This window comes from Columba livia, chromosome 5 (genome assembly GCF_036013475.1).
Source record: "Columba livia isolate bColLiv1 breed racing homer chromosome 5, bColLiv1.pat.W.v2, whole genome shotgun sequence".
In the NCBI taxonomy this organism is placed as follows: Eukaryota; Metazoa; Chordata; class Aves; order Columbiformes; family Columbidae; genus Columba; species Columba livia.
The window spans coordinates 2,835,305-2,861,904 of record NC_088606.1 but is presented as its reverse complement, the minus strand read 5'-3'; the positions used below and the strand labels follow the sequence as shown (position 1 = coordinate 2,861,904).

The 26,600-nt window shown below is 57.5% G+C and overlaps 2 protein-coding genes across 2 annotated transcripts; one reads left to right on the top strand and one right to left on the bottom strand.

The window, feature by feature from the left end:
- The first annotated feature begins 727 nt into the window (after positions 1–727).
- PYGL (glycogen phosphorylase L) lies at positions 728–18,048 on the top strand. The gene is made up of 21 exons (XM_005505160.3): positions 728–914; positions 2,129–2,381; positions 3,847–3,948; positions 5,631–5,709; positions 6,726–6,829; positions 8,303–8,434; positions 8,912–9,023; positions 9,107–9,189; positions 10,387–10,530; positions 10,713–10,805; positions 11,703–11,849; positions 12,903–13,066; positions 13,168–13,282; positions 13,936–14,037; positions 14,112–14,259; positions 14,373–14,431; positions 14,762–14,903; positions 15,069–15,276; positions 15,357–15,491; positions 16,782–16,848; positions 17,223–18,048. Exons 2-21 carry the CDS (start codon positions 2,139–2,141, stop codon positions 17,409–17,411), a joined length of 2,568 nt encoding a protein of 855 aa, XP_005505217.1. The 5' UTR covers positions 728–914; positions 2,129–2,138; the 3' UTR covers positions 17,412–18,048.
- Positions 17,875–23,537, bottom strand: ABHD12B (abhydrolase domain containing 12B). The gene is made up of 13 exons (XM_065063073.1): positions 23,380–23,537; positions 21,570–21,697; positions 20,998–21,100; positions 20,791–20,910; positions 20,485–20,515; positions 20,308–20,353; positions 20,088–20,217; positions 19,817–19,857; positions 19,474–19,553; positions 19,244–19,326; positions 18,606–18,684; positions 18,344–18,468; positions 17,875–18,009 (listed from the first exon to the last, which is right to left on the bottom strand). Exons 1-13 carry the CDS (start codon positions 23,460–23,462, stop codon positions 17,988–17,990), a joined length of 1,071 nt encoding a protein of 356 aa, XP_064919145.1. The 5' UTR covers positions 23,463–23,537; the 3' UTR covers positions 17,875–17,987.
- Positions 23,538–26,600: the final 3,063 nt, after the last annotated feature.

Below are 26,600 nucleotides of genomic sequence, written 5' to 3'. Positions count from 1 at the left end.
CCCAGGGCTCTGCCGCACACCTGGCAGCTCTTGGAGCACTTTGCATGGCACCATTAAGTAGCAAGTGACAGGACAAGAAGGAACAGCCTCAAGTTGCTCCAGGAGAGGTTTAGATTGGATTTTAGGAACAATTTCTTCCCCAAAGGGCTGTGGGATATTGGAACAGGCTGCCCAGGGCAGTGCTGGAGTCACCAGCCCTGGAGGGCTGGACAGACGGACATGAGGTTCTCAGGACGTGGGGCAGTGCCAGGGGTGGGTTATGGGTGGACTTGATGATCTTGAGGGTCTTTTCCAACCAAAATGATGCTGTGATTTGCACAGCTGCAATTTCCACCTGTGTCAGAGGGCAGATCCCAATGTAAAACACCTGCTCTGGGCACTGAGCCCCCATCTACTCTATCTGGCATCTCCTGGCAAGGAAACCATGCCAAGGCTTCTACCCGGACAATAATCCTCCCATTTGCCCTGTGAAAAAATCAGGAAGATGGTGCACTTCCCTTCTTTTTCCACATCGTACATGTGCAGTTGAGGCTGGTTCCTGAATTTGGATGAGCCCCTGCAGCCCTTTGCTGGGACCCGGCTCAGCGTGGAGCCTCGTGCTGCTCAGTCCCAGCCAGGGTGACAGTCGGGGTGACCCCAGGAGCACCCTGTGGGGACACGGTTGGTTTATCTTGCTTTCAGCTGCTTGTGGTTTAGCTTTGCAGAACTGGGCAGGGAAAACACGCAGGGCTGGAAAGCCTGCGCAGGCATGGCTGGAGGAAGAGGAAGAGGTGTTGTGTTGTGCGCTCATATCGGCTGTTCTTGCCCTCCCGAGGAACTGCAGGCAGGGCAGGCAGCCAAGGAACTGCGCTCGGAGCCCGTCAGAAGAAACCCCACGCCATTTCCAGAGGGATTCCAGAGAGCAAAGGGAGGAGGTGAGGGACAGGAGGCAGGGAGATAGATGGCTGCACGGGAGGGGGTGCAGGAGAAGGGGGTTCAAGGGGTGGGATGCAGGGAAAAGAGGTGCAGGGCAGCAGTGGGGCAGGAGTGAGTGAGATCGTGACACTTCCCATCTCAACCATGAGAGCAGCTGTTCTGTCCAGGGCCGGTAGGACAGGCCTTGCACAAGCCCCAAGAGCACCCCCGGGCACCCCCTTTGCATGTTCTGGGCGTCTTCCACTCTTTACACACCCTCTAGGCACCCCCGGGTGACAGTCCCCTGTGCACCTCCTTTGCATGTCTGTGGGGTCCCCCCTTTGCACAGCCTTCTGTGCATCCCTAGGGCAGCTGTCCCCAGGGTACCTCCCTTTGTTCCCCACTCTGTGCATCCCCGGGTTGCAGTTCCTGGGGTACTCCTACCTTTGCACAGCCATCTGTGCACCTCCGGGTGACAGTCCCCGGGGCATCCCCTTTGTGCTTTCGTGGGGTCCTCCTCATTGTACACCCCTCTGTGCATCCCTAGGGTCGTTATCCTCAGGGCACCCCCTTTGCACCCCTCTCTGTGCGTCCCCAGGCCTCCTCTTTGCAAGTCCATGGGGTCCCCGCCTTTGCACACCCCTCTGTGCATCCCTAGGGCAGTTGTCCCCAGGGTACCCCCGCTTTTGAACCCTCCTCTATGCATCCCCCGGTCGCAGCCCCGGGGCACCCCCTTTGCCCTTTCGTGGGGTCCCCCTCGTTGCACCCACCTCTATGCACCCCCGGGTGGCAGTCCCCGGGCCTCCCCTTTGCACGTCCGTGGTGTCCCCCCCCCGCTTTGCACAGCCTTCTGTGCATCCCTAGGGTGGTTGTTCTCAGGGTACCCCCCTTTGCACCCCTCTCTGTGCATCCCCGGGTGGCGGTCCCCAGGGTAGCCCCCTTTGTACCCCACTCTGTGCATCCCTAGGGTGGTTGTCCCCGGGGTACCCCCGCTTTTGTACCCCCTTCTGTGCACGCCAGGTGGCGGTCCCCGGGTTCCCCCCCCCCGGGCACCCCCACAGGGCTCCGCTCCCGCCCCACGCGTGGGCGGCCCGTGGCGGCTCAGCCCATCCCCATCCCCTCCCCGGGGCGGTGCCGGAGCCGGGGGCGGAGACGGAACCCACTCACCGGTGCCCAGCCCCGTGTCCCCACAGCCCCGCCGTGGCGGTGCCGCCACCCCTCCGTGTTCCCACAGCCCCGCCGAGATGTCGCGTCCGCTGTCGGACCAGGAGCGGCGAAAGCAGATCAGCATCCGCGGGATCGTGGGAGCCGAGAGCGTGGCCGAGCTGAAACGGGGCTTCAACCGGCACCTCCACTTCACCCTGGTCAAGGACCGCAACGTGGCCACCCCCCGCGACTACTACTTCGCCCTGGCCCACACGGTGCGGGACCACCTGGTGGGGCGCTGGATCCGCACCCAGCAGTACTACTACGAGAAGGACCCCAAGGTGGGAGCGAAGGGATGCTGGGGGGGACCCCCTTTGCAGGGCGGGGGGTGTAGGGGGGTGGGAACCCCCCCCTTTGCTTCCCCAAGTTGGCTCCTGCATCGTGGCCAGGGTGGGAATTTGTTCAACCCTCACAACCCCTTGGGTGCAAATCTTCCCGTTGTGGGAATATAGGAAAGAAGGGGGCCGCGTTTTCTTGTGTTTAGGGGTATTTCCTTATTTTTGGCGAGCGTCGGGACTGGACTTTAACAAGCGAGGCCACTGTCCTTTGCTTTGCAAAACAAACAGAGCGCGGTTTGGCCCGGCGCTGGGTGCAGGGCATGGGAACAGGGTTTGTTGTCCCGCAGCGCCGGCGTGGGTGCGGTCTGCCCCAAGCAGCTGCAAAGCCTTCTAGGGAGAATTAATTGAAAAGGCTTAAACGAACCCGAAGGCAACTGCGAGCAAGCCTGGTTTAAAATAGGCACAAGCCTAATCTGCGCCACAGAGACCCTGAGGGTGAAAGATCTGGGCTGTGCAGGAGTTTCTGTCCTGTTGCTCGCACGGGGCTCAGGGTGCTGGGGGATTAAGCAGTAATCCCCCCTGGCACCTGGACGGCCCTGTCGGTTCCAATTTGGCCCCGCAAACACCTTGCTGGGACCGTGCCAGCCCCTGAGAGCTCAACCCCCCTCGTGTTGTGTAGGGGTGAGAAAAAAAGATGAGCCTCTTGCAGGACTTGAATCTGGGGGTTTTGCTGTGGCGTCTGCCCGGCGGTGCTGCCTCCGGCTCTGCTGGGACCAAACCCCTAAGCCCCGATCAATCGTGCCCAGTACATCCCAGCCCAAGCCTGCGCAGGTCCTGGGGAAACCTGTCAAGTCAGCAACTTCCTCCGGCCTAAATCCTTCCTTAAAACCTGCGGTGCTGACGCCGAGGGGCGGCTTACACAAGCCTCCGTCTTACCGGCCGCATCCTGCACCCGCCATTGCAGAGCGGGGAGGTGACAGTGTGCCGTGGTCCCGACCCCGGGGGACGGCAGAGGAAACTCGTGTCCCCGCCGCTGTCACATGCGCCCGGCCCTGGCAGCTTGCTCGGTTTTCCTGTTGCTTTGCAGCTCCGAGCAATGTTAGGAAATGTCTCCTTTTTTAAAGTTTGACTTTGTACCAACGTGGCCACCAGCGTGCTCAGGGGGACCACCCGGAGCTGTCGCTGCTCTCGGACAGCGCTCTGGGGCTTGTCCAAACAAAACCGCCTCGGCATTGCTCTGGTCCCCGCTTGGGAAATCGCAGCGGGAGGAGAGCAGGGCTGGGGCTGCAGGACACGGCCACCTCGGGGCCTCCGAGCACCCCCAGATTCCCAGTGCAAATCACCCTGCTCTGTTGGGAGTTGGGGATTTTCCTCTTGTTTCCAGATAACACCTGAAAGCGGCTTCTGGGGTCCAGGGGAGCTTCCTCTGGCCCTGGGGAAGGTGACTGGGGGTGGTTTTCTCTTTCAGAGGATTTATTATCTCTCCCTGGAGTTTTACATGGGGCGGACACTACAAAACACCATGATCAACCTGGGGCTGCAGAACGCTTGCGATGAAGCCGTCTACCAGGTGAGCATCCCCGGGGGTCAGTGTGGACCCAGACTGGGGACACTCAGTGCTTGCCAGCTCCTGGAATGCCCATGTTTTAGTGCACTGGCTGCAAACTGCTCCCTGAGCATCCTTCCTGGATAAATGCTGCTCCAAGAGCTTTTCTCGAAAGACCTGGGGCCACAGGTGGGATCTGCAGCCTGATGGGGGCTGCCCAAACCGGTGACCGAGTGCCGCAGGGTGCGGCACGGCGCTGCTGAGCACTGCTCAGATGGACAATCAAGCCCATAAGCAAGGAAGCTCATGTTTGTATGTATGAGGCCACTAATAGCTATAATCAATAGCAGAGGGGAATCAAATCTTGGCCTAACTTAACCCCAGGGTGGTGCTGGCACCGTGTGGCACTCAGGTTATCAAAGGTTTTTGGGTGACTCCTTTTCCCTCCACCATTCACTCGCACCCCTTGTGACCAACACTGTTGTATGTGGCTGCGGTGGTTGCACAACAGCCAGAGCAGCTTTTGAGCTAATGCATTCAAAAGAGAGGAACTTATTTTTAGGTTTTTTTATCTGTTGACCTTGCACTGAAGGCGGCAGCTCAGCCAGGGTGAGGGTGCGGAAGAGCCTGGGATGCTGTGTGCTGGTGGCCTGGGGAAGCAGAAAGTGTGAGCTTATTTGGAAATCTCGTTTGCAGAGATGGCATGTAAAGCTCTAGAGGAAAAATCCTCCTTACTGCGTCCGCTGAGCCTCCCGGACAGAAAGGCCAAACATTTCTAAAATAAGATAGTTGGCATAATAGAAATCGCTTAGGATATTTCTGTAGGCATTCAGGGCTGCTGCTGAGATTAAGAGCTGTACAGCGCAGTGCCGCAAAACAATGGCCTGGCTGGTTTCGGAGAAGGTGCTGCCTGCTTACACATGAGCAGTGCAGGATCTGGCCCTCCCGCAGGGCTGTCTGTGGGCTGGGGTTGTCCCTGCGTGCTGTGACCATGGAATATCAAGAGGACATTGGACCGAGAGTTGCCCGTGAGAAAAGGTGGCTCGGCCCTGGCAAGGCGCCGTCTTCCTGCTGTGCTGCATAAGGGGCTTTGCATAGGCAAAACCTCTTTGTCATACAGCATCCCAGGCTGAAAAGTTCATATTTCCTTGTAAAAGCGGTGCAGCTGCTTCTGTGTGTGTCTCTGTTAAAGGGCGATGCCTGGAGCCAGGGGACGGGCACCCAGGTGGCGCCCCAGGGGGATGGGGTGCTGGGGGAGCAGGAGCAGGTGCCTGTCCCCGTGGGGCTGGGATGTAGAGGGATGGAATGATCCCTGGAGACTTGCCTGAAATGTCTGAGGCCACAAGAGCAGCACCCTGGTTATGGCTGGGTGCCCCCCACCCCCAGGGGCTTGTCCGCTCCAAGGTCAAGGTTGTGTGTGTCCTTTGCAAAGGCTGGTGGAGTGACTTAAACCCCAGAGCTGGTCCCTGCCACAGTGTGAAGGGACAGAGGTACCACTTTGGGTAGGAATCCCCGTGTCCCAGCTGCAGGGATGGCTCTTACAGGCTGGGGTGCCTTTCTGTCCCTCGTGGAGCCCAGCTGTGAGGGGGCACGGCGGTGCTGGGCACAGGGCAGCACTCAGGGGTGCGTGTCAGCAGTGTCACCCCTCCGCAGGGCTGGGCACCACGAGAGCTGCCAGCCCGTCACCTTCTCCTTCTGATCTGCAGCTCGGGCTGGACATGGAAGAGCTGGAGGAGATCGAGGAGGATGCTGGTCTTGGGAATGGTGGTCTCGGCAGGTTGGCTGGTGAGTGAGCCCCCAAAAAATGGTCTTACTGCCTAGGGAGTGTCACTGAACTGTTTGGGTTGGAATGGACCTTCCCAGCTCCCCCAGTGCCACCCCTGCCATGAGCAGGGACATCTTCACCAGCTCAGGTTGCTCAGAGCCCCGTCCAGCCTGGCCTGGGATGTCTCCAGGGATGGTTCATCCACCACCTCTCTGGCCAACCTGGGCCAGGCTCTCACCACCCTCAGGGACAACATTTTTTTCCTCATGTCCAGCCTGAATCTTCCTCTTTTAGTTTAAAACCATCACCCCTTGTCCTATCACAACAGGCCCTGCTTAATAGTCTGTCCCTATCTTTCTTATCAGCCCCTTTTAAGCACAGAAGGGCCACACTAGGGTCTCCCCAGAGCTTCTCTTCTCCAGCTGAACACCCCAACTCTCTCAGCCTGTCCTCCCAGCAGAGCTGTTCCAGCCTCGGATCGTTTCTGTGGCTTCTCTGGCCCCTCTCCAGCAGGTCCATGTGTGTCCTGTGCTGAGGACCCAGAGCTGGACCAGCACTGCAGGGGGGTCTCACCAGAGCGGGGCAGAGGGGCAGAATCACCTCCTTCCACCTGCTGGCCATAGGGTTGGGGATACAGCCCGAGATACAATTGGCTTCTGGGCTGCAAGCGCACGTTGCCAGCTCATGTCCCATCTTTCACCCCTCAGTACCCTAAGTCCTTTTCCACAGGGCTGCTCTCCATCCCTTCATCCCTGCCTGGCTTGATACCAGGGATTGCCCCCACCCACATGCAGGACCTTGCACGTGCCCTTGTTGAACCTCGTGAGGCTGGTGGGTCACAGCCCTGGGGCCTTTGCATCCTAAATATGGGTGGTGTTTATTGCTCCAGCCTCTCTGTGCACACAAAGGCTCTGGGTGGCCAGAGGGCGAGTGGCGGCTGCTGGCCCTGGCTCGTGTCCCTGCGGGGTGGCTGCTTGTGGCCCTCAGCTCTCCATGGGGACAAGGACAAGCTCACAGCTCTCCTCTCTCCCGGCAGCCTGCTTCCTCGACTCAATGGCAACACTGGGGCTGGCAGCCTATGGCTATGGCATCCGCTACGAGTACGGCATCTTCAACCAGAAGATCCGGGATGGGTGGCAGGTAAGGATGGAGACGTGTGGCCCTCGCTGTCCCCCAGCACTGCCAAAACCCCAAGCCCAGCCAAGATCAGGACAAGATCAGGGTGCACAGACTCTCCCTTAGCTCGGAGCCTGCTGGAGGCAGAGCCGGTGCTGCGATATTTAAAACTCGTCAGATGTTTTCTCGAACCAGTTTAACTTCTTAAACCAGTGCAAGCACTCAGCATCCCTCCCTGCGGCGGGGAAGCTCGTTTTTCATCCCGCTGGCTCCAGGCTGGGATCTGCCCAGTGTCACCGTTCCCAGTCGAGCTCATTAGCGGCTCGGTGCAGCGGCGTGGAGGGGAGCGCCCTGCTAATTAGCAGAAAGCTGCAAGTCGTCAGCGTGGCATCCTTCCCTCCCGAGCCGGGGCTAGTGGGATGCTCTCCCTGGGAGTTTTCTCCCGCAGCGTGTCCCGCTCAGGGCCAGCAGCACCACGGGAGCTGCCCCGTGGCTGTACGGAGCAGGCGAGGATGCACAAGTCGTGTCCCTGCTCCCGGTGGGGTGGGGATGGTTTCGCTGAGGTGGTACGGGGATGATGTGGGGAAATGCAGGGACACCAGATCCAGCCCCCCCAGCCCGGCTGTGCTGCTCCACGCCTGGGTTAAACATCAGAGGGTGGAAGAGGCTGTTCTGGAAAATCCATGGAAAATGTGTGTGTATGTATGTAAAACCCCTGGTGGGAAACAACCCTGAATACCCAGGGGAACCCTGCAAGCACTCTCAAAAAAGCCAGCAAGTGCAGACCTTTCCTCCTTGGCACTGTTCCCTGTCTGCTGCATCCTAATGGGACTTTTTCCCCCTGACACCTGGCCTGGCCGTGCCAAAGGTGACATCTAACCCAGGCTGTCCCCTGTAACAATCCTGCTGAGGTAGGAATGAGCCCCCTTGGTTAGCCAGCTTGCAGGCTGAGATCAAAAACCCAATTAAGATATTAATGGCACCTCAGCTGCAGCACAGCAGTGTTAGTGGTGCACCAAGAGAAGCATTGCTCTTCATCCCCACCTCCTCATCCTCATCCATCAACCCTCTGGCAGGGAGATGCTGGGGTTCGGGGTGTTCTGTCAGAGCCCTGACTCTGGGCTCACCCCGCAGTGCCAAAACCTGGGTTTGGGGCAGACAGACTCCAAAGCATAGAATCACAGAATGGTTTGGGTTGGAAAGAACCTTCAAAGCTCATCCAGTGCCACCCCTGCCATGAGCAGGGACATCTTCACCAGCTCAGGTTGCTCAGAGCCCCGTCCAGCCTGGCCTGGGATGTCTCCAGGGATGGTTCATCCACCACCTCTCTGGACAACCTGGGCCAGGCTCTCACCACCCTCAGGACCAACAATTTCTTCCTCATGCCCAGCATCCCCTTTTCCGGAGCCTTTCCCAGCCATCCTCCATGTGGCACAACCCATGGAGGTGTTCCCAGCCCTGGGTGGCCCTGTCACTGCTCTCGCTCCCTCTTGGCAGGTGGAAGAAGCCGACGACTGGCTCCGGCACGGCAACCCCTGGGAGAAAGCCCGTCCCGAGTACATGCTGCCTGTGCACTTCTACGGCCGGGTGGAGCACACGGCCACCGGCACCAAGTGGGTGGACACCCAGGTAGGACCAGTGTGTGTGAGGAACCCCCCTTGCATGGCTTGTCCCGTCACCCAGGTGGCTGTCGCTGGCTCTCCTGGGTCCTCCATCCCAGCTGGGGGGGTTGCACTGGTGAGGCTGCTTCACTGGGGTGGAAAAGGCAGCAGTGGAGCAAACTGGGGAGGAGATGGATGTGGGGATGGGGACAGGTTTTGCTGCTCCAACCCCCAAAATACCCAAAACCACCTCTAGTGGGTCTGTGTACAATGCACACCTTGGTGTTGTGGCTTAAGTTAAGCTTCTCCTGACCTCCTCTCCATCCTCTCCATCCCCTGAGTGCTTCTGGCCAGCCACTGTGCAGACCCAGGAGAGCCATGGTGTCCCCAAGGCTGGGGGCTACCAAGCATGTCCCCATGCATACTGCCCTGGGAGGGCCTGTGGATGGGCTCCAGGGGACAGGGGGACACCAGCTGGGGACACAGCCTGGCTCTGATGTCCTAGGTGGTGCTGGCGCTGCCCTACGACACCCCTGTGCCCGGGTACATGAACAACACAGTCAACACCATGCGCCTGTGGTCGGCTCGGGCACCCAACGACTTCAACCTGCGGGACTGTAAGTGGCTGCTTGTGGGGTGACACATGGGGATGGGGCACAGGGGGGTCCCACACCCACCTTATCCCTCTGCTCCTCCCCAGTTAACGTTGGAGACTACATCCAGGCCGTGCTGGACAGGAACCTGGCGGAGAACATATCCCGTGTCCTCTATCCCAATGACAACGTGAGTCGGGATGGGGGGTGTCCTGGTTTTAAGGATGGGAAGAGATTGCGGAACAGCCCCTTTCACCAGGATGTTGCAGAGATGTTTTCAGTTGTGTTTCAAGCCATCTGTAGGGCTTGGCTGGGGACTGCGCCTCTCGCCAGCTGCAGCACGGGTGACTCCGTTCCTGTGCAAATCTATGCTCAGCACGGTTAGGGAAGGGAGCGAGGATGAGCACGTCCTGCTGCAGAAATATCCCTTGAGTGTCAACAATTAACATGAGGGCAAACCGATGAACACTGCTGGGGTTTTCCTGCCAGTCCCTTATAGCCCTGGACTGGACATTGAGCCTCTAATTGCCTTTTGCATCCTGACACCTCGCTGCGGGTGTTCTTGCTGTGCCGCACAGAGATGTGGTGGGATGTACAGCCCTTCCCGGGCACAAAACAATGTGTGGAGCAGGGAAAGGGGGTGAAGGGCAGCTCTCCTTGCCCTGCAGCCTGTTTTGGGGGGCCCTGATGGTTTTTTTTTTCCAATTTAATCCTACCCCAGCCTTCCCAGCTGGTGAGGGAAGCTGGGGGCACCACAGCTGGGGTGGTGAGGATGCCTTATGCAGATCCTCTCTAGCAGACCAGCGGGTTGATGTTTTGTGCTGCATGAATGGTGCTTTTATTTCTCATCTTAGAAAGAGCTCTGAGGTGTTACAACCCCTGTGAATTGCTTTTCCATTGCCCAAAATTTGTGGCCAGAAGTTTCAAACCAGGGAGAGCAAATTTTGATGATGCTCAGGGGATGTTTAAACCTCTGTTTGTACCAGCACATCTCAAAACTCCTGTGCTGAAATCTGAAAAGAGAGAGGATAGAATTACAGAGGAGTTTGGGTTGAAGGGACCTTCAAAGCTCATCTGATCCCACCCCTGCGATAAGCAGGGACATCTTCACCAGCTCAGATTGCTCCGAGCCCCGTCCAGCCTGGCCTGGGATGTCTCCAGGGATGGTTCATCTACCACCTCTCTGGCCAACCTGGGCCAGGCTCTCACCACCCTCAGTGACAACAATTCCTTCCTCACCAGTGCTGGGGGAAGCACCAGGGGCTCACACTGTGCTGTGGGGTGGACATGTGTGTGCGTGGGTCCCTGTGTGGTGGGAAGCCTCAGGTGCAGCCATGCCGGAGCAGAACGGTGCGATTCTGCAGCATTCTGCTCCTCTGCTCAACAGTTCTTCGAGGGGAAGGAGCTGCGGCTGAAGCAGGAGTACTTTGTCGTGGCTGCCACCCTCCAGGACATCATACGCCGCTTCAAAGCATCCAAATTTGGGAGCACGGAGAGTGTCCGAACTGTGTTTGATTCCTTCCCTGACCAGGTATGAGCCAGGGTTGCTCTGACATGTGCCTTGGAGCTCATTTCAACACCTCCCAGATGCACATCCAAGGCTGGAGAGGTTTGGTGGACCCTCTGTGGGTGCTTGTGCCCAGCTGACTTGGGCAATGGGATCTCTGCGTGTCCTCTACATGTCCCCATGTGCCACCCCTGCTCTCCCTGCAGGTCGCCATCCAGCTGAACGACACGCACCCTGCCATGGCCATCCCTGAGCTGATGAGGATTTTTGTAGACATCGAGAAGCTGCCGTGGAACAAGGTGGGGGAGACATGGGTCCTGGTGGACAGCAGGATGACCATGAGCCAGCACTGGGCCCTTGTGGCCAGGAAGGCCAATGGTACCTGGGGTGGGTTAGAAGGGGGTGGTCAGTAGGTCAGAGAGGTTCTCCTCCCCCTCTGCTCTGCCCTGGGGAGACCACACCTGGAATATTGTGTCCAGTTGTGGCCCCTCAGTTCCAGCAGGACAGGGAACTGCTGGAGAGAGTCCAGCGCAGCCACCAAGATGCTGAAAGGAGTGGAGCATCTCCCGTGTGAGGAAAGGCTGAGGGAGCTGGGGCTCTTTAGCTTGGAGAAATGGAGACTGAGGGGTGACCTCATTAATGTTTACAGATATCTAAAGGGTGAGTGTCAGGAGGATGGAGCCAGGCTCTTCTCGGTGACAACCAATGGTAGGAAAAGGGGCAATGTGTACAAACTGGAACACAGGAGTTTCCACTTAAAGATGAGAAGAAAGTTCTTCCTGGTGAGGGTGGCAGAGCCTGGCCCAGGCTGCCCAGGGGGGTTGTGGAGTCTCCTTCTCTGCGGACATTCCAACCCGCCTGGACACCTTCCTGTGTAACCTCATCTGGGTGTTCCTGCTCCATGGGGGGATTGCACTGGATGAGCTTTCCAGGGCCCTTCCAATCCCTCACATTCTGTGACCTGACCTGGCCCATGGGTCCCCTCTGCTTGTCTCCACCCTCCCATCCACCCATGGCAGAGGAGCTGGGGAACTGTTTTGGTAGCTGGGAATGATGTGGTGTGGTCAGGTTGGGTTTAACCAGGACAGACTTGGAGGACCCAGCTTGGCCATGCTGCTGTGGGAGGACCACGAGTGGGTGCCAGCACCCACGGGTCCCCCACCATCGCCGCTCAGCACTGGCTCTCTCGCTGGCAGGCCTGGGACATCACCAAGCAAACCTTCGCCTACACCAACCACACGGTGCTCCCTGAAGCCCTGGAGCGCTGGCCGGTGGACTTGGTGGAGAAACTGCTCCCCAGACACCTCCAGATCATCTACGAGATCAACCAGAGGCACCTGGATGTAAGTGCCTTGGGGTCAGAGGAGCGGGACGGGCAAGACATATATGGGGATTAAGGGGATGCACAAACCGATGATGTTTGGTGTGTGGCCAGGTGGTTATGGCTGTAATTTTGGGAGGTTCATATATAGGGAAGCCTGGAGCCCTCAGCACAGGACAGACATGGACCTGCTGGAGAGGGGCCAGAGGAGCCACAGAAATGATCCGAGGCTGGAACAGCTCTGCTGGGAGGACAGGCTGAGAGAGTTGGGGTGTTCAGCTGGAGAAGAGAAGCTCCGGGGAGACCTTATTGCGGCCTTTCTGTACTTAAAAGGAGCCGATAAGAAAGATGGGGACAGACTTTTGAGCAGGGCCTGTTGCAACAGGACAACGGGCGATGGTTTTAAACTAAAAGAGGAAAATTCAGGCTGGACATGAGGAAGAAATTGTTGTCCCTGAGGGTGGTGAGAGCCTGGCCCAGGTTGGCCAGAGAGGTGGTAGATGAACCATCCCTGGAGACATCCCAGGCCAGGCTGGACGGGGCTCTGAGCAACCTGAGCTGGTGAAGATGTCCCTGCTCATGGCAGGGGGGGCACTGGGGGAGCTTTGAAGGTCCCTTCCCTCCCAATCTATTCTATGATTCCCACCAGCCTGTTTCCATCCCACAGTTGGTAGCTATTATAAAGAATTCACCCGTTGCTCCAGGGACTTACCTGTTGGCATTTCTTTGCTCCCTAAATGCTCAGTTCATCCTGGAGAAGGATGAGGTTGGGGGTATAAAGGAGACGGTAGTTTGGCCTCCTGGTCTGGCAGGACGAGGCTTTGGCCATAACATCCCCTCTGGCTATGCATGTGCCCACAAACCCCTCTCCACAGGGGCTGGGGTGGGGGGTCCTTGTGTCGAGAGACATCCCTGCTGGGGAAGGGTTTACACCGTCACTCTGGAGTAAAAGCCACCACTCTGCCTGGTGTCAAACGCATTTGCGACATTGCTGTGGCCTCCTCCTTGGTAACCATCAGGCAGGACATCCCAAACTGCCAGCACCACTCACCACCTCTCCATCCTCCATTGGCAGCACATCGCATCCCTCTTCCCTAATGATGTGGACAGGCTGCGGAGGATGTCCCTGATAGAGGAGGGAGGTACCAAGAGGATCAATATGGCCCATCTCTGCATTGTTGGCTCCCACGCTGTCAACGGCGTGGCCGAGATCCACTCCGAGATAGTCAAGACTCAAGTGTAAGTGCAGGGTGGGAGGCAGTGCTGGATCAGCCTCGGCTTGGCAGTAGTGGTGCTGCCGGGTGGGTGAGCCTGAAAGTGTCCCCTCCTTGTCCTCACAGCTTCAAGGACTTTGCAGAGCTGGAACCAGAGAAGTTTCAGAACAAGACCAACGGCATCACCCCGCGGCGCTGGCTCCTGCTCTGCAACCCGGGGCTGGCGGAGCTTATTGCAGAGGTAACGGTGTGGGGGGAGCGTGCTGGCCCCAACCCTTCCTGACCCCGGGGACACTGATCCAACCTCAGCCACAGGAATGATCTGAGGCTGGAACAGCTCTGCTGGGAGGACAGGCTGAGAGAGTTGGGGTGTTCAGCTGGAGAAGAGAAGCTCCAGGGAGACCTTATTGTGGCCTCTTCATACTTCAAAGAGGCTGATGGGGACAGACTTTTGAGCAGGGCATGTTGTGATAGGACAAGGGGTGATGGTTTCAAACTAGAGAAGGGAGATTCAGGTTAGAAGTGAGGAAAAAAAATGTTGTTCCTGAGGGTGGTGAGAGCCTGGCCCAGGTTGGCCAGAGAGGTGGTGGATGAACCATCCCTGGAGACATCCCAGGCCAGGCTGGACGGGGCTCTGAGCAACCTGAGCTGGTGAAGATGTCCCTGCTCATGGCAGGGGTGGCAATGGGGAGCTGGGAACGTCCCTTCCAACCCAAACTATCCTATGATTCTACAGTTTACATCTTCTAAATGGCCAATCTCTATTTCCATCTCACCCGGGTGCTCTGCTTTGGCTTTCCAAACACTGCCAACTTTGCTGGGCAGGAGCAGTGTCCCCTGTGGAGGTCACTGTCCCCATCCCATGGTCAGCATGTCCCTGTGGTCCCATTGCAGAAAATCGGGGAGGACTATGTGCGAGACCTGAGCCAGCTGACGAAGCTGCACGAGTTTGTGGACGATGACCTCTTCATCCGCGAGGTTGCCAAAGTGAAGCAGGTGAGGGGTGCGGGCAGGGGGGATGCAGACAGGGGGACAGGCTTGGGGCTGATATGGTCCCTGTCCTTACCCAGGAGAACAAGGTGAAGTTCGCCTCGTACCTGGAGAAGGAGTACAAGGTGAAGATCAACCCTTCCTCCATGTTTGATGTGCATGTGAAGAGGATCCACGAGTACAAGCGGCAGCTGATGAACTGCCTGCATATCATCACCATGTACAACCGTAAGCCACCATGTGCCCTGAGGGGACAGGCTGCCCTGGGGGTGCTCAAGCATCCCTGTTCCCCAGGGTTGTAGCTAAAACAGAAGGTGACACCACACTGATGTCTTCTCCAGGCATCAGGAGGGATCCTGCAAAGGTGTTTGTGCCGAGGACAGTGATCATTGGGGGCAAGGTAAGATGGGTCGGGAGTTTCAGGAATTTTGGAGAAAGTCCTTGAAAATGCCCCAGAGGTTTTGGGTGCAGGTGGGGCCATGTCAATGAAGGTAAGACGTGCTGGAGTAGCACTTGTTGGCTTCAACCCAAGCAAGGCACCAAGTTTTTGAGTGGGCTGGCACAACCATATGCTGCCTGTGGTCATGCAAGCCCCCCAGACACTTGGTGGCACAAGAGATGGGTTGGGTGAGGTGATGAGAGCGACGCTGGGTGGGTGCTTCCCTTGGTGGGTGCTCCTCACCTGCTCCTGGCACCAGCTCTCCGGGCTCACCCATGGCTTTCCTCCTAGGCTGCCCCGGGATATCACATGGCTAAAATGATCATCAAGCTCATTAACGCTGTGGCTCACATGGTGAACAATGACCCCGTTGTGGGGAGCAAGCTGAAGGTCATCTTCTTGGAGAACTACAGAGTCTCGCTGGCAGAGAAAGGTAAGTCTACATGGGGCACACTGTGGGGAGGGAATGTTCACCCCATGGATTTCCACCAGCCCTTGGTTCCACCACCACGAGACAGCAGGCCTACCCTCCTTTGGCACAATGTAAACCTAAAGCTGGTCACCATGACCCCCTCGTGTCCATGTGTTCTGTTGGCAGTGATCCCAGCTACCGACCTGTCGGAACAGATCTCCACGGCAGGCACCGAGGCGTCGGGTACAGGGAACATGAAGTTCATGCTGAACGGGGCTCTGACCATCGGCACCATGGACGGAGCCAACGTGGAAATGGCCGAGGAGGCTGGAGAGGAAAACCTCTTCATTTTTGGCATGAGGGTGGAGGATGTCACGGAGCTGGACAGGGAAGGGTGAGGGCTGGGGATGCCGTGGGGGTTGCTACCACAGGCAGCGGGAGCAGCACCATCTCACATCAAGCCTTTCCCACCAGGTACAATGCCCAGCAATACTACGACCGGCTCCCCGAGTTGAAGCAAGCCATTGACCAGATTAAGAGTGGCTTCTTCTCCCCAGAGGAGCCTGACCTCTTCAAAGATGTGGTCAACATGCTCTTCCACCATGACAGGTGAGGCCTGGGATGCCATCCATACCCTGGGGTGGGTCTTTCCACCAAACTCCTCACGTCCGTGCAGAGCAGCCTCCCTGGCTGATAAGGTCCCATTTTCTGGCACTGATGTTGCACACATGGGGGAGCAATTCATGCCCCAAAAAGGCTTTCCAGAGAATCACAGAATGGTTTGGGTTTAAAGGGATCTTCAAAGCCCATCTGGTGCCACCCCTGCCATGAGCAGGGACATCTTCACCAGCTCAGGTTGCTCAGAGCCCCGTCCAGCCTGGCCTGGGATGTCTCCAGGGATGGTTCAGCCACCACTTCTCTGGCCAACCTGGGCCAGGCTCTCACCACCCTCAGAACCAACCATTTCTTCCTCATGTCCAGCCTGAATCTCCCTCCTTTGGTTTAAAACCATCACCCCTTGTCCTATCACAACAGGCCCTGCTCAAAAGTCTGTCCCTATTTTTTTTATCATCCTCTTTTAAGAATGGAGACGCCACAGTTAGGTCTCCCCAGAGCTTCTCTTCTCCAGCTGAACACCCCAACTCTCTCAGCCTGTCCTCCCAGCAGAGCTGTTCCAGCCTCGGATCGTTTCTGTGGCTTCTCTGGCCCCTCTCCAGCAGGTCCATGTCTGTCCTGTGCTGAGGACCCAGAGCTGGATGCAGCACTCCATGCACAGCATTTCACATGCCACATTAAAGCCAAGGTGCATTTTGGGTGTGCAGCAATTACCAGATGCTTTTCTGTATCTCAAGGGCTGGAGCACTGAGCAGCCAAGGTTGTGGGCGTTCACATGGGGAAATGTTTTCATGGTGAGGTGACACTGGGTGTGCCCTCCCAGGGCACCCGTCCAGCCTGTATCACAGCACCTGAGGGCCCGCAGGGCTCTGTACGAGCACAGCTTGGTTGGGTGAATTTGGCTGAAGCAGTTTTCATCTCTCAAGTGACAAGACAAGAAGAAAAGGCCTCATGCTGCACCAGGGGAGGTTTATGTTGGGTTTTGGGAACAATTTCTTCCTAAAAGGGACTGTTGGGCATTGGAACAGGCTGCCCAGGGCAGTGCTGGAGTCACCAGCCCTGGAGGGCTGGACAGACGGACATGAGGTTCTCAGGACAGGGGGCAGTGCCAGGGGTGGGTTAATGGTTGGACTTGATGATCCTGAGGGTCTCTTCCAACCCAAATGATTCTGTGATTCTACCATTTGTGTTGGAGGAAGCCCCATGACCTGCAGCCACCATCTGCTGATGTTCCCACCTATGTATTTCTGCCATTGTTGACCACTCCTTTCTTTCCTGCTACAGGTTTAAGGTTTTTGCAGACTACGAGGCTTATGTCAAGTGCCAGGAGAAGGTCAGCGAGCTGTACCTGGTGAGTGCCAGCCTGGCAACAAGGCAGGGGAGCTGGGATGGGGACACAGCATCCCATTCTGGAGCTGGGGTCTTGTGAGGCTGTGCAGGTGGATGGGTTCACAGAATCACAGCGTGGTTGGGGTTGAAGGGACCTCTGCAGATCCCCCAGTCCACCCCCCCTGCTCCCGCAGGGTCACAGAGCAGATCACACAGGTAGGTCCAGGGGGTTTGAATGTCTCAGAGCAGGAGACTCCACACCCGCTCTGGGCAGCCTGGTCTTGGCGAGGAGGCTCCTGACTGTGCTGCTGCAGGGCTTGAAAGCCACTCTCCCAGCTAAGGTGGCACCCATGGGCACAAGTATCTGGCCTCACCATCCTACCATTCTCCTTGCAGAACTCCAAGGCCTGGACCAAGATGGTCATCAAGAACATCGCGGCAGCTGGCAAGTTCTCCAGCGACCGTACCATCAAGGAGTACGCCCGGGACATCTGGCACGTGGAGCCCTCTGACCTGAAGATCCCACCACCCAACCAGCCCCGGGACGTGGCCGAGGACAAGACCCCCAATGGCACGGCGGCGTAGGGGACACGAGCACGTGCGCTGTAGAATTGTCTTTGCTGTCTAGTCTGTGTCGCTGCTGCTGGTTTTGCTCCGGACCAGGAAGCGGGGGGGTGGTTTTTTATAACGTAAGTATTGTGCGGAAAGCGAAACCACGTCGCCCTGTTGCTTGTGTAGGTGCTAAAAATAAAAAGTGCCATTGGAGTCCAAGGAGTTGCTGAAGCCTAAAATTAGGGACTGGTTTCATTTGCACCCACACTAACACGGAAAGCAGGTGTAAGAGGTGAGTAGCTGGGGTTTGGTGGGGATGGGAGTTGCAGCACAGCTGGACACAGCTGGTTGAGCCTTTGCAGGTGCTGCTGAAGCATCACCCATCCCAGCCCATGTGCTGCTCCTAGTCTGGGCTTGTGTGGTCCCGTCCCAGGAGCAGCACCCAGATCCCCCAGCACCACCTCCACCCCCTGAGTAACCTGCAGCATCCTCCAGGTTAGAAAGTTTCTCAGTAGTTTTTATTACCTATAGCAGTAAATTCAGTGCCATGAGGGGTTCCGGGTGTGGGGTTGAGGGAGTGCTCGTGGTCGCTGCCTGCAGCAGCCGCCATCACTTCATGTTTAAGAAGTCTCTGCAATGAGACACAATAAACCTTACGCTGTATTACCCACCCAGAGCCTCATTTCTCATTCCTGGATGTGGGGCTGAGCTGCGCTTAGAGCAAAGCGGCAGCTCTGTCCCCAGAGGAGCTGGGGACTGTCCCCAAGGACCCCTCCCCGTGTCACCCAAGCTTAGGATGGGCTCAGGGCAGGGAGGAGTGACTGGACCTCAAAAAGTGATGCTAGAAAGTACCACAGGGAGGGGAAGGAGCAGGGACAGTCAGCAGCAAACAGGGATGCACCCATGGAAGAAGCGGCCAAGGCTCATTCTATACCCCCTCCCCATTTCTGCAGAGCAGCACTTACTTCACCAGGGTGGGCAGCTCCGGGTTGAACGAGATGTAGTCATGGCCCAGGCCCAGCTTTTTGGGGAAGTTAATGAACTTCACCTTGGTTTTGTCCTTGTAGGCGCTGTGTGCCACCTCGAAGAGCTGTCGCGGAGTGAGCGTGTTTAGTGGCATGCACAGGGACCCCCAGACCGCCTCCTGGCCCCTGGGGCTCCCAAAACCAGGCTAAACTAGCCCCCAGCCCCATTCAAGCCCACATGAAGGGCGATGCTGGTCCCCACCTTGTGGCCCAGGTGCGGAGGCAGCACAGCATCATCTTCGGCGTGCAGGATGAGGAGCGGGCAGGCCAGCACCTTCACGCTGTGGGCAGCAAGCACAGCACCCACGAGTCACCCCTGGAGCCGAGAGACCCAAGGGAGCCTCCCTGGGTGCTGCCAAAACCCCCACAACAACCCTGACCTCCCCCACCAAGTACCTTTCAGAGCCATCCCAGCCCCTCGGTGGTTAAGGGCAGCTGAACTGCCCCAGGGTGATGCCCACCCTGCTCACCCCAGCACCCAAATGACCTTAAACCCCTGCCACAGGTTGCTCAGGCTTCAAAAGCATCCACAAACCAGGTGGGTTTTAGCCCAAGCACCCACAAACACGGGGGGAAGGACCTGCTGTCAGTGCGTGTGCTGCAATGCGGCCAGGACTCAAAAAGAAAAAAGGATGTTGGCTTGCGGACTTTGCTCGATAGTAATATTGATATCTGAAGTTATGCAAACAAAAAGCTACTTTTAAAGCATGAGGAAGCTGGGTAAACACAAATGACATGGTGTGATAGGTCTAACCCGCCCTTCCTCGCCCCGTTGGTCCCAGCCTCACCCCTGCAGCCCCGTGGGGACGGCTGTGCCCCCCCGTCCCTCTGGGCACTCACTTCTCATCGCTGCGGAAGAACATGTTGCCCAGGGCTAGCGAGTCCAAGATGAGATACTCGAAACCTGGGAACTGGCGGTAGATCTACCAGGGAGAGAGTTTGGGGGGTGCTAAGTCGTGGCTTTGATTGCTGCATCCTTGCCCTGTCCCGGGGGAGACGCAGGGGGCCAGGGCTGCCACCACTGGGGGACCCTGAGGGCAAAGTCCCCGACCCGTCACCGCTGGCCTCACCTTGGTGAGGGGGATGTTGGCGGCCGCATCACGGATGTTGGTGTAGGGCGACTCCAGGACCACGGCATCAACCTGGACCCCTGAGGACAAGAGCCGACACAGCTGTGGGGGGGGCTGTGTCCCCCCACCTGGGGCTGCTGTCATGCTCCTGTCCCAGGCAGCAGCCAAGATGTCCCCATTACGCTAAGGAAGATGGGGACAACCACTTGTCCCTGCCATGGGGCCGAGCCTGATGCTCAAGCAGAGAGTAAAGGGGCTCCCCAGCTCCTCTGCGGCCCACGAAATCTGGCCAGGGACATGCAGAGGGACACCATGGGGCCAATGCAACCACGCTGGCCATTACCTCGCTCCTCCTGCAGTTTTCTTGCCGCATTGGTGGCAATCCTGTGACAAGAGAGGGGACAGTGAGGAGTAGCAGCCACAAAGCACTGGGGCGGTGCACAGCACCCTTAGACACCCCTGGGTTTTGTTTTTCAGTTACCTCTACTGAGGAGATGCTCCAGCCCCTTGGTCCATCCCCGTGTGGCACCGGTCTGGCAGCAGTGTCACAGCCTGAGGACCGGCCGTGGGCTCGGGCATCACCCAGCACCCACGGGGTGTCCCCCCACACCTACCCCGTCCCCAGGGAGTGTCCCCAGAAGAGGATGCTGCTGTTCCCGCTCCGCGCTTTGGCCCAGTCGTAGAGCGCCAGGACGTCCGTGGTGAAGCCGCTCTCCGTGGGGTGTCCGCTGGAGTCCCCATAGCCTGCAGGGGACATGGCTCTGTGTCACCACCCAGGGGGGACCAGCCCCAGGTGGGTCACTCAGCAAAAGGCAGAGCAGGGGGTGACTTTACCTCTGTAGTCAAGAGCCAGGACGTGGAAGTCAGCAGCCCCCATGGTCTGTCAGAGGAGCGGCACCGCGTTACGCCATGAGGTGGGGGACACGCACCCCCGGGTCCCTCTTGGGTTCCTGGAGCCAGCATGACCCTTACACCCGGCAGGTCCCTGTCCCCTTGCAGGGGAACACTTACCTTCAGGAACTGGATGCGGTGGCTGGCAGCCCTAATGGGGAAAATGACATTAAAGGGACCCTCAGGGGACCGTCCCCTCCAGTGTCAGCTCAGGAGAGGGACCGGGGTGACCTTTTCCCAGGAGGGAAGAGCCGGGTGCTCTGCAGTGGGTGTGTTTCGACATTTCCCTCTAACTCAAAGGGATTTTTCTTGGCTCACAAGGTCAGAAACCACCACAGCAACCCTGGCCCACTGGCTCCTCCACCGAGTTTGCTGGTTCTCAACTCCTACAGAGACACTACATGAGAGAAGCACCCAAATACCCACCTGCTCCCCCCGTTGCCGTGCAGGTAGATGATCACAGGATGAGCATCGCCAAGTGCCTCCTCATACCAGCGCTGGTCCTTGCCCTGCGCCTCGGCCCCTCTGCTGCCCGGCACCGTGTGCCTGGGGGCCAAGAGTAGGGTTACCCGTGGCAGGGACACCCAGTTTGGCCACTGTGCCCACCCGGTATGCCGGGGCTGTCCCGCTCACCAGATGCCGACGGTGACGCCCGGCTCGGTGTCAAGGTACAGGCTGACGGTGTTGTTCAGCAGCAGCTCCGGCCGACGAAGGTCCACGAAGTACGGGAATGACACTGATGGAGAAATTGCGCAGCCATCATAGGGACAATGCAGGAACCCTCACACCGACAACCCAGGAACCCCCACACCCAGCTGCTTTCACACATTTTTCCAAAGTAACATGTTATTTTCTTTGAAATAAGGGCTGTGCTACAGCCAGCTCGGGGAGTGGGTGGGCGAGCACAGCCCTCTGTCATCACCTCCCACCCAAATTTCTAGCCCCATCGATGCTGTTCGTGCCCAGATGTGTTGCAACTTTTGGCGCTAAACAGGGTCAGCAGCACAGCATTATTACGGCTTGCAAAACACAAGGCGCCGACAGGTCCCTCTGTGCCTCCTCTGCAAGCCAGGGGGGTTGGCTGGGTGCTGTCCTGGAGCCACCCAGGTACCAGGTGCGGCCTCTCCCAAGTTTTGGGGACCCTGTCCCCACCCCCTGTGTTGCTGAATCCCTAGTGGGGGGCTCTCCCAGTTAGGACAACTTACAGAAGTTCAGGAAGACGAATTTGGTGAGCAGGACGGGGAAGAGGCGGATGAGGAAGGGCACGGAGAGGTAGATGAGGAGCAGGTCCAGGAGGAGGGTACGCAGCCGGGGACACCAGGACAGCCAGCTCCTGCAAGGAAAGCACCTTGTCAGCACACCCCCTCCATCCCAAGGGATCTGGGGCACAGCGGAGCAGGGTCTCCATTCCCAGCCCCACTCGTTATGGTTGGATACAGCAGCTTTTCCCTCGCAAAGGTCTGAGGCTGCAGGTTGTCTCCCCCTGAGACTGGGACTGGTTCCCCACACCGGGGTTGTGTTTGGCTCCTGGGGATGGGGATGGGTTGGAACAGCCCCACCGTGACACAAGAGGCCAAGATCTGGTCCCCTGCAACCTCAGGGACAGCAGAAGGCAGGAGGGGCAGGACACATGTCAGGGCTGGGAGCTGCAACCCAAACCGGCAATAAGGAGCGATCGATGCTCTGTGGCAACGCCCCAAGCTGTGGCTGGTGAGATATCATCACAGATGTGTTCACAAGAGCCTCTGCAACTCTTCAAGAACAAGGAGAAAAGGGAAAGGGGCCTGGGGAGGCCACAGCACCACAGGAGAAACCAGTTCCCAGAGCACCAGCACAGGGTGACAACCTCCAGCAGTGTCCTGCCCCAGCCCCTGCCTCCGAGAGGGAAGGGAACGCCAGGAGCCACAGCTTGCCCAGCATTACTGTTCCTTGTGGGCTGACAGTGATGGGCAAACTAGTCCTGGTGCCGGGGGATTTAGGGCAGAGGTTTCTGACGGGCGTCCAAGCACAGCTCGCTTCCTGCCAGCACATGCCCAGGGTCATTGTCACTCCTGCAGAAGCGGATTTAGTCCACTGCCTGCCCTAGGGAGTGCTGCAAGATGCTGAGAAAGATTGCAAAGGGGGTGCCAGGGCAGGATGGCGTGGTCCTCCGGGCACAGGCACCTTTCCTGGGAGGGTGCAGGGTAGCACGAGCTGTGCTGGAGTCACGGGGGGCTCCTTGAGCCTCAGAATGCCCTGAGACTGGTCTGAGCAGGCCCACTGTATACTGGCCAGCAACGCCCTCACAGTCACTACCGTCAATTTTTAGGTGTTGCTCTTGGTGTACATCTAATATTGAAGCGCAGGGGTGAGCGCTCACACCCGCCCTTGCACAACACCTGCTGCAGGTGAGAACTGACAGGTCCAGACTGGGGCAGGGGGATGTCCCACTAAAGGGCACCCCTGACAGCTGGTAGGGCAACAGGCCACCACACGGCATCATGGGGATGGCAAAGTGACATGGGGACATCGCCATAGCATGGCATCGTGATGGGGGGTGGTATGGCCACACTACTGCACCACAGCCATGGCAAGGTGACATGAGGACATGGCCACAATATGGAATCATGGCAGGGTGACATGGGGACATGGCCACAGTATGGGATAATGGCTTTTGCGGGGTGCCACGGTGAGGGGGGTCAAACTTCATGGCTCCAGTAGGGTGCCAAGGCCACGGAGCGGGGACACATGAGCACAGCCACCACATGGGGACAGACCTACGGCACGGGGACACACGGACGGCACAGGGGACACAGCGGTAGCACACGGACACAGGAAAAGCGGCAGGCGACACGGCTTGGGTACAGCGCATGACCACCACAGGGAGACCCGGCGGATAAACACCGCCCGCGGACAGCGACACTGTCCCGAGCTGCGCAGCGCGGCGTTGCCCGGCCCCGGCTCACAGCTGAGCGCCCTGCAGCGCCCCTACGCCGGTCCAGCACCCTAGGCTGCCCGCCCCCGGCGGGTACTCACCGCTGCTGCCGGGCCGGGCGGACCCGGCCCCCCGTTCGGCCGCTGTCGCCGTCGCCACCGCCCCGCTCGCCACGCCGCCGCATCGCCCCGCCGACCGCCCGCGCCGGCGCGCCCGCTCGCGCAGCCAGATCCCGCCCCCGCAGCCAGGCCCCGGCCCCACGCCATGCACGTCCCAGGCCCCGCCCACTCCCAGAACAGCATGCCACTCGCCGCTACCCTCTCGGCAGCAGGCCACGCCCCCGCAGCTAAGCCACGCCCCTTCGAGCCGAGGGCGGGACCAGGTTAAAAAACCAAGCAAACAACAGTGGGATTTGGGGGTCTTGAGGACAGCAGGGTGACCGTGAGCCAGCACTGGGCCCTTGTGGCCAGGAAGCCAATGGTACCTGGGGTGGGTTAGAAGGAGGTGGTCAGTAGGTCAGAGAGGTTCTCCTGCCCCTCTGCTCTGCCCTGGGGAGACCACACCTGGAATATTGTGTCCAGTTGTGGCCCCTCAGTTCCAGCAGGACAGGGAACTGCTGGAGAGAGTCCAGCGCAGCCACCAAGATGCTGGAGGGAGTGGAGCATCTCCCGTGTGAGGAAAGGCTGAGGGAGCTGGGGCTCTGGAGCTGGACAAGAGGAGACTGAGGGGGGACTCATTCCTGGGGATCAATATGGAAAGGGGGAGTGTCAGGAGGATGGAGCCAGGCTCTTCTGGTGACAACCAGGGACAGGACAAGGGGCAATGGGTTCAAACTGGAACACAAGAGGTTCCACTTAAATCTGAGAAGCAACTTGTTCCCGGTGAGGGTGGCAGAGCCTGGCCCAGGCTGCCCAGGGGGTTGTGGAGTCTCCTTCTGTGCAGACATTCCAACCCGCCTGGACACCTTCCTGTGTAACCTCATCTGGGTGTTCCTGCTCCATGGGGGGATTGCACTGCATGAGCTTTCCAGGTCCCTTCCAACCCCTGACGTTCTGAGATCCTGTGATATATTTATATAAATATATATATATATTTTTTTTAAAAAAAAAAAAAAAAAAGAAATGTTTCAAACCAAAGCTGTTGTCTCAACTGGATTCTCTACCAGCTTCACCTGGTGGAGAATGTGACACTTTGATGTGACATCACCTATCCCTTACAGTTTTTTACCTAATTTGTTAAAGTGGTGTTTGATTTGGATTTTTTCTCCCCAAGACTACATGGTTGTATTTTGTCTTTTTCTTCTTTATCTTTACATTTTCCTACCTCCTGATTTAAGATGGAGCCTCTAAATGAAAGGAATGCCAAGTCTCATACAGAAACTCAGTTAAATCCATTAAATTTCACCTTCTTGAAACTGAAACTGAGTTAAATTACGAATTTCATCTGATCTCAGGGGAAGAAAAAAATAGCTCAAACAAACTAGAAATTTGGGGTTCATACTCCTTAAAACAAGCATACTGGGAACCTCTCACAAAGTTCCAGTAGGGTCAGAGAAGCTGTGCACTCAGTTGTTCTTATGAGGCTTTTGCGTACTGCGTACCTTATATTGCCTGAGTTAGTTCTTTATCCTCAGCATCCTATAGCAACAGATTAAAAACAGAGAAAATAAACCTTCCCAAAATGACCAAAAGTGTTTATGTTTATGCTATAATGATATTGAGTTGCTTCATTTCTTTTGATAGTAACTACGTAAGTTTAAATACCTCCACAAAAGAGAAACATTTTGTCAGGGCCAGGCAAGGTGGGACAAGCTGCAGGAGCTGGCACAGGGCCCTGCAGCACCCAGGGTGGGCGTCTGGTGAGGGGCTTAGAATCATAGAACCACAGAATCATAGAATCATTTTGGTTGGAAAAGACCCTCAAGATCATGGAGTCCAACCATAACCCACCCCAGCACTGCCCCGTGTCCTGAGAACCTCATGTCCGTCTGTCCAACCCTCCAGGGATGGTGACTCCAGCACTGCCCTGGGCAGCCTGTTCCAATGCCCAACAGCCCTTTGGGGAAGAAATTGTTCCCACATCCAACCTCAACCTCCCCTGGCGCAACTTGAGGCCGTTTCCTCTGCTCCTGGCGCTTGTTCCTGGGGAGCAGAGCCCGACCCCCCTGGCTCCAAGCTCCTTTCAGGCAGTTCAGAGATCAGAAGGTCTCCCCTCAGCTCCTGTTCTCCAGCTGAACCCCCCAGGTCCCTCAGCCACTCCATCACACTTGTGCTCCAGCCCCTCACCAGCTCCGTTCCCTCCTCAGAACACAAATCACTGTGGTTTAACGTGGATGCTCCAAGCCCCAAATGCAAACAGAAAGACAAACAGGGCCGGTCAAACCGGGCCCACCGGGGCTGTGGGCAGGCGGGTGCGTGTTCCCCATCAGCAGATGATGCAACAAGGTGGCACAAACCAGCCGCAAGCTGCTATTCTTGTGCCATAGGGGCAGGAGGACAGCGGAAGAGACCAGCAGATCTGGCTGGTTTTACTTGCTGGAGCTTTTTCCTTCCACCCCCAATTTTTTCCCCATTCCCAGGAGGTGCTGCGGGACGTGGCTTTGACACAAAGGTGCTGGGAGAGATCACCTGCAGAGATGGGCAGGGTGCAGCCAGCACTGCCTGTAGGGGCTTTATTTGGCAGTGAGAGCTGGAGGGGATTGGCACAGTTATGGCAGAGAATTTGGAGCGTCTTATGGAGCAGCCATGCAAATAGTTCTCGCAATAAGGAGCCAGCACAGCAAACACAACAAATATAGAATTGTCAGCTAGTTTGAGTTTGAAGAGACCTTCCAAGTTCATCCATGAGCAGGGACATCTTCACCAGCTCAGGTTGCTCAGAGCCCCGTCCAGCCTGGCCTGGGATGTCTCCAGGGATGGTTCATCTACCACCTCTCTGGCCAACCTGGGCCAGGCTCTCACCACCCTCAGGGACAATTTCTTCCTGAATCTCCCTCCTTTAGTTGAAAACCATCACCCCTTGTTCTATCGCAACAGGCCCCGCTCAGAAGTCTGTCCCCATCTTTCTTGTTGTCCCCTTTTAACTATGAGGGTCTCCTTGGCTGGAGGGAAAATCCTGGAGCCCGAAGGATGTGCAGGATCAGGCCTGAGCAGCGGGGACAGAAATGCAACTTGTACAGTGGGGGCTGGACGTGCGATGGCAGCAACGAGCTGCAGCCGGGAGGCACAGCACTGCTCTGGGTTAGCCGAACCGCCATTGTTTTATGAACTAAAAAAAACTAAAAAAAATAAGAGTTTGGGCTTGTTTCAGTCCAAACTTCTCC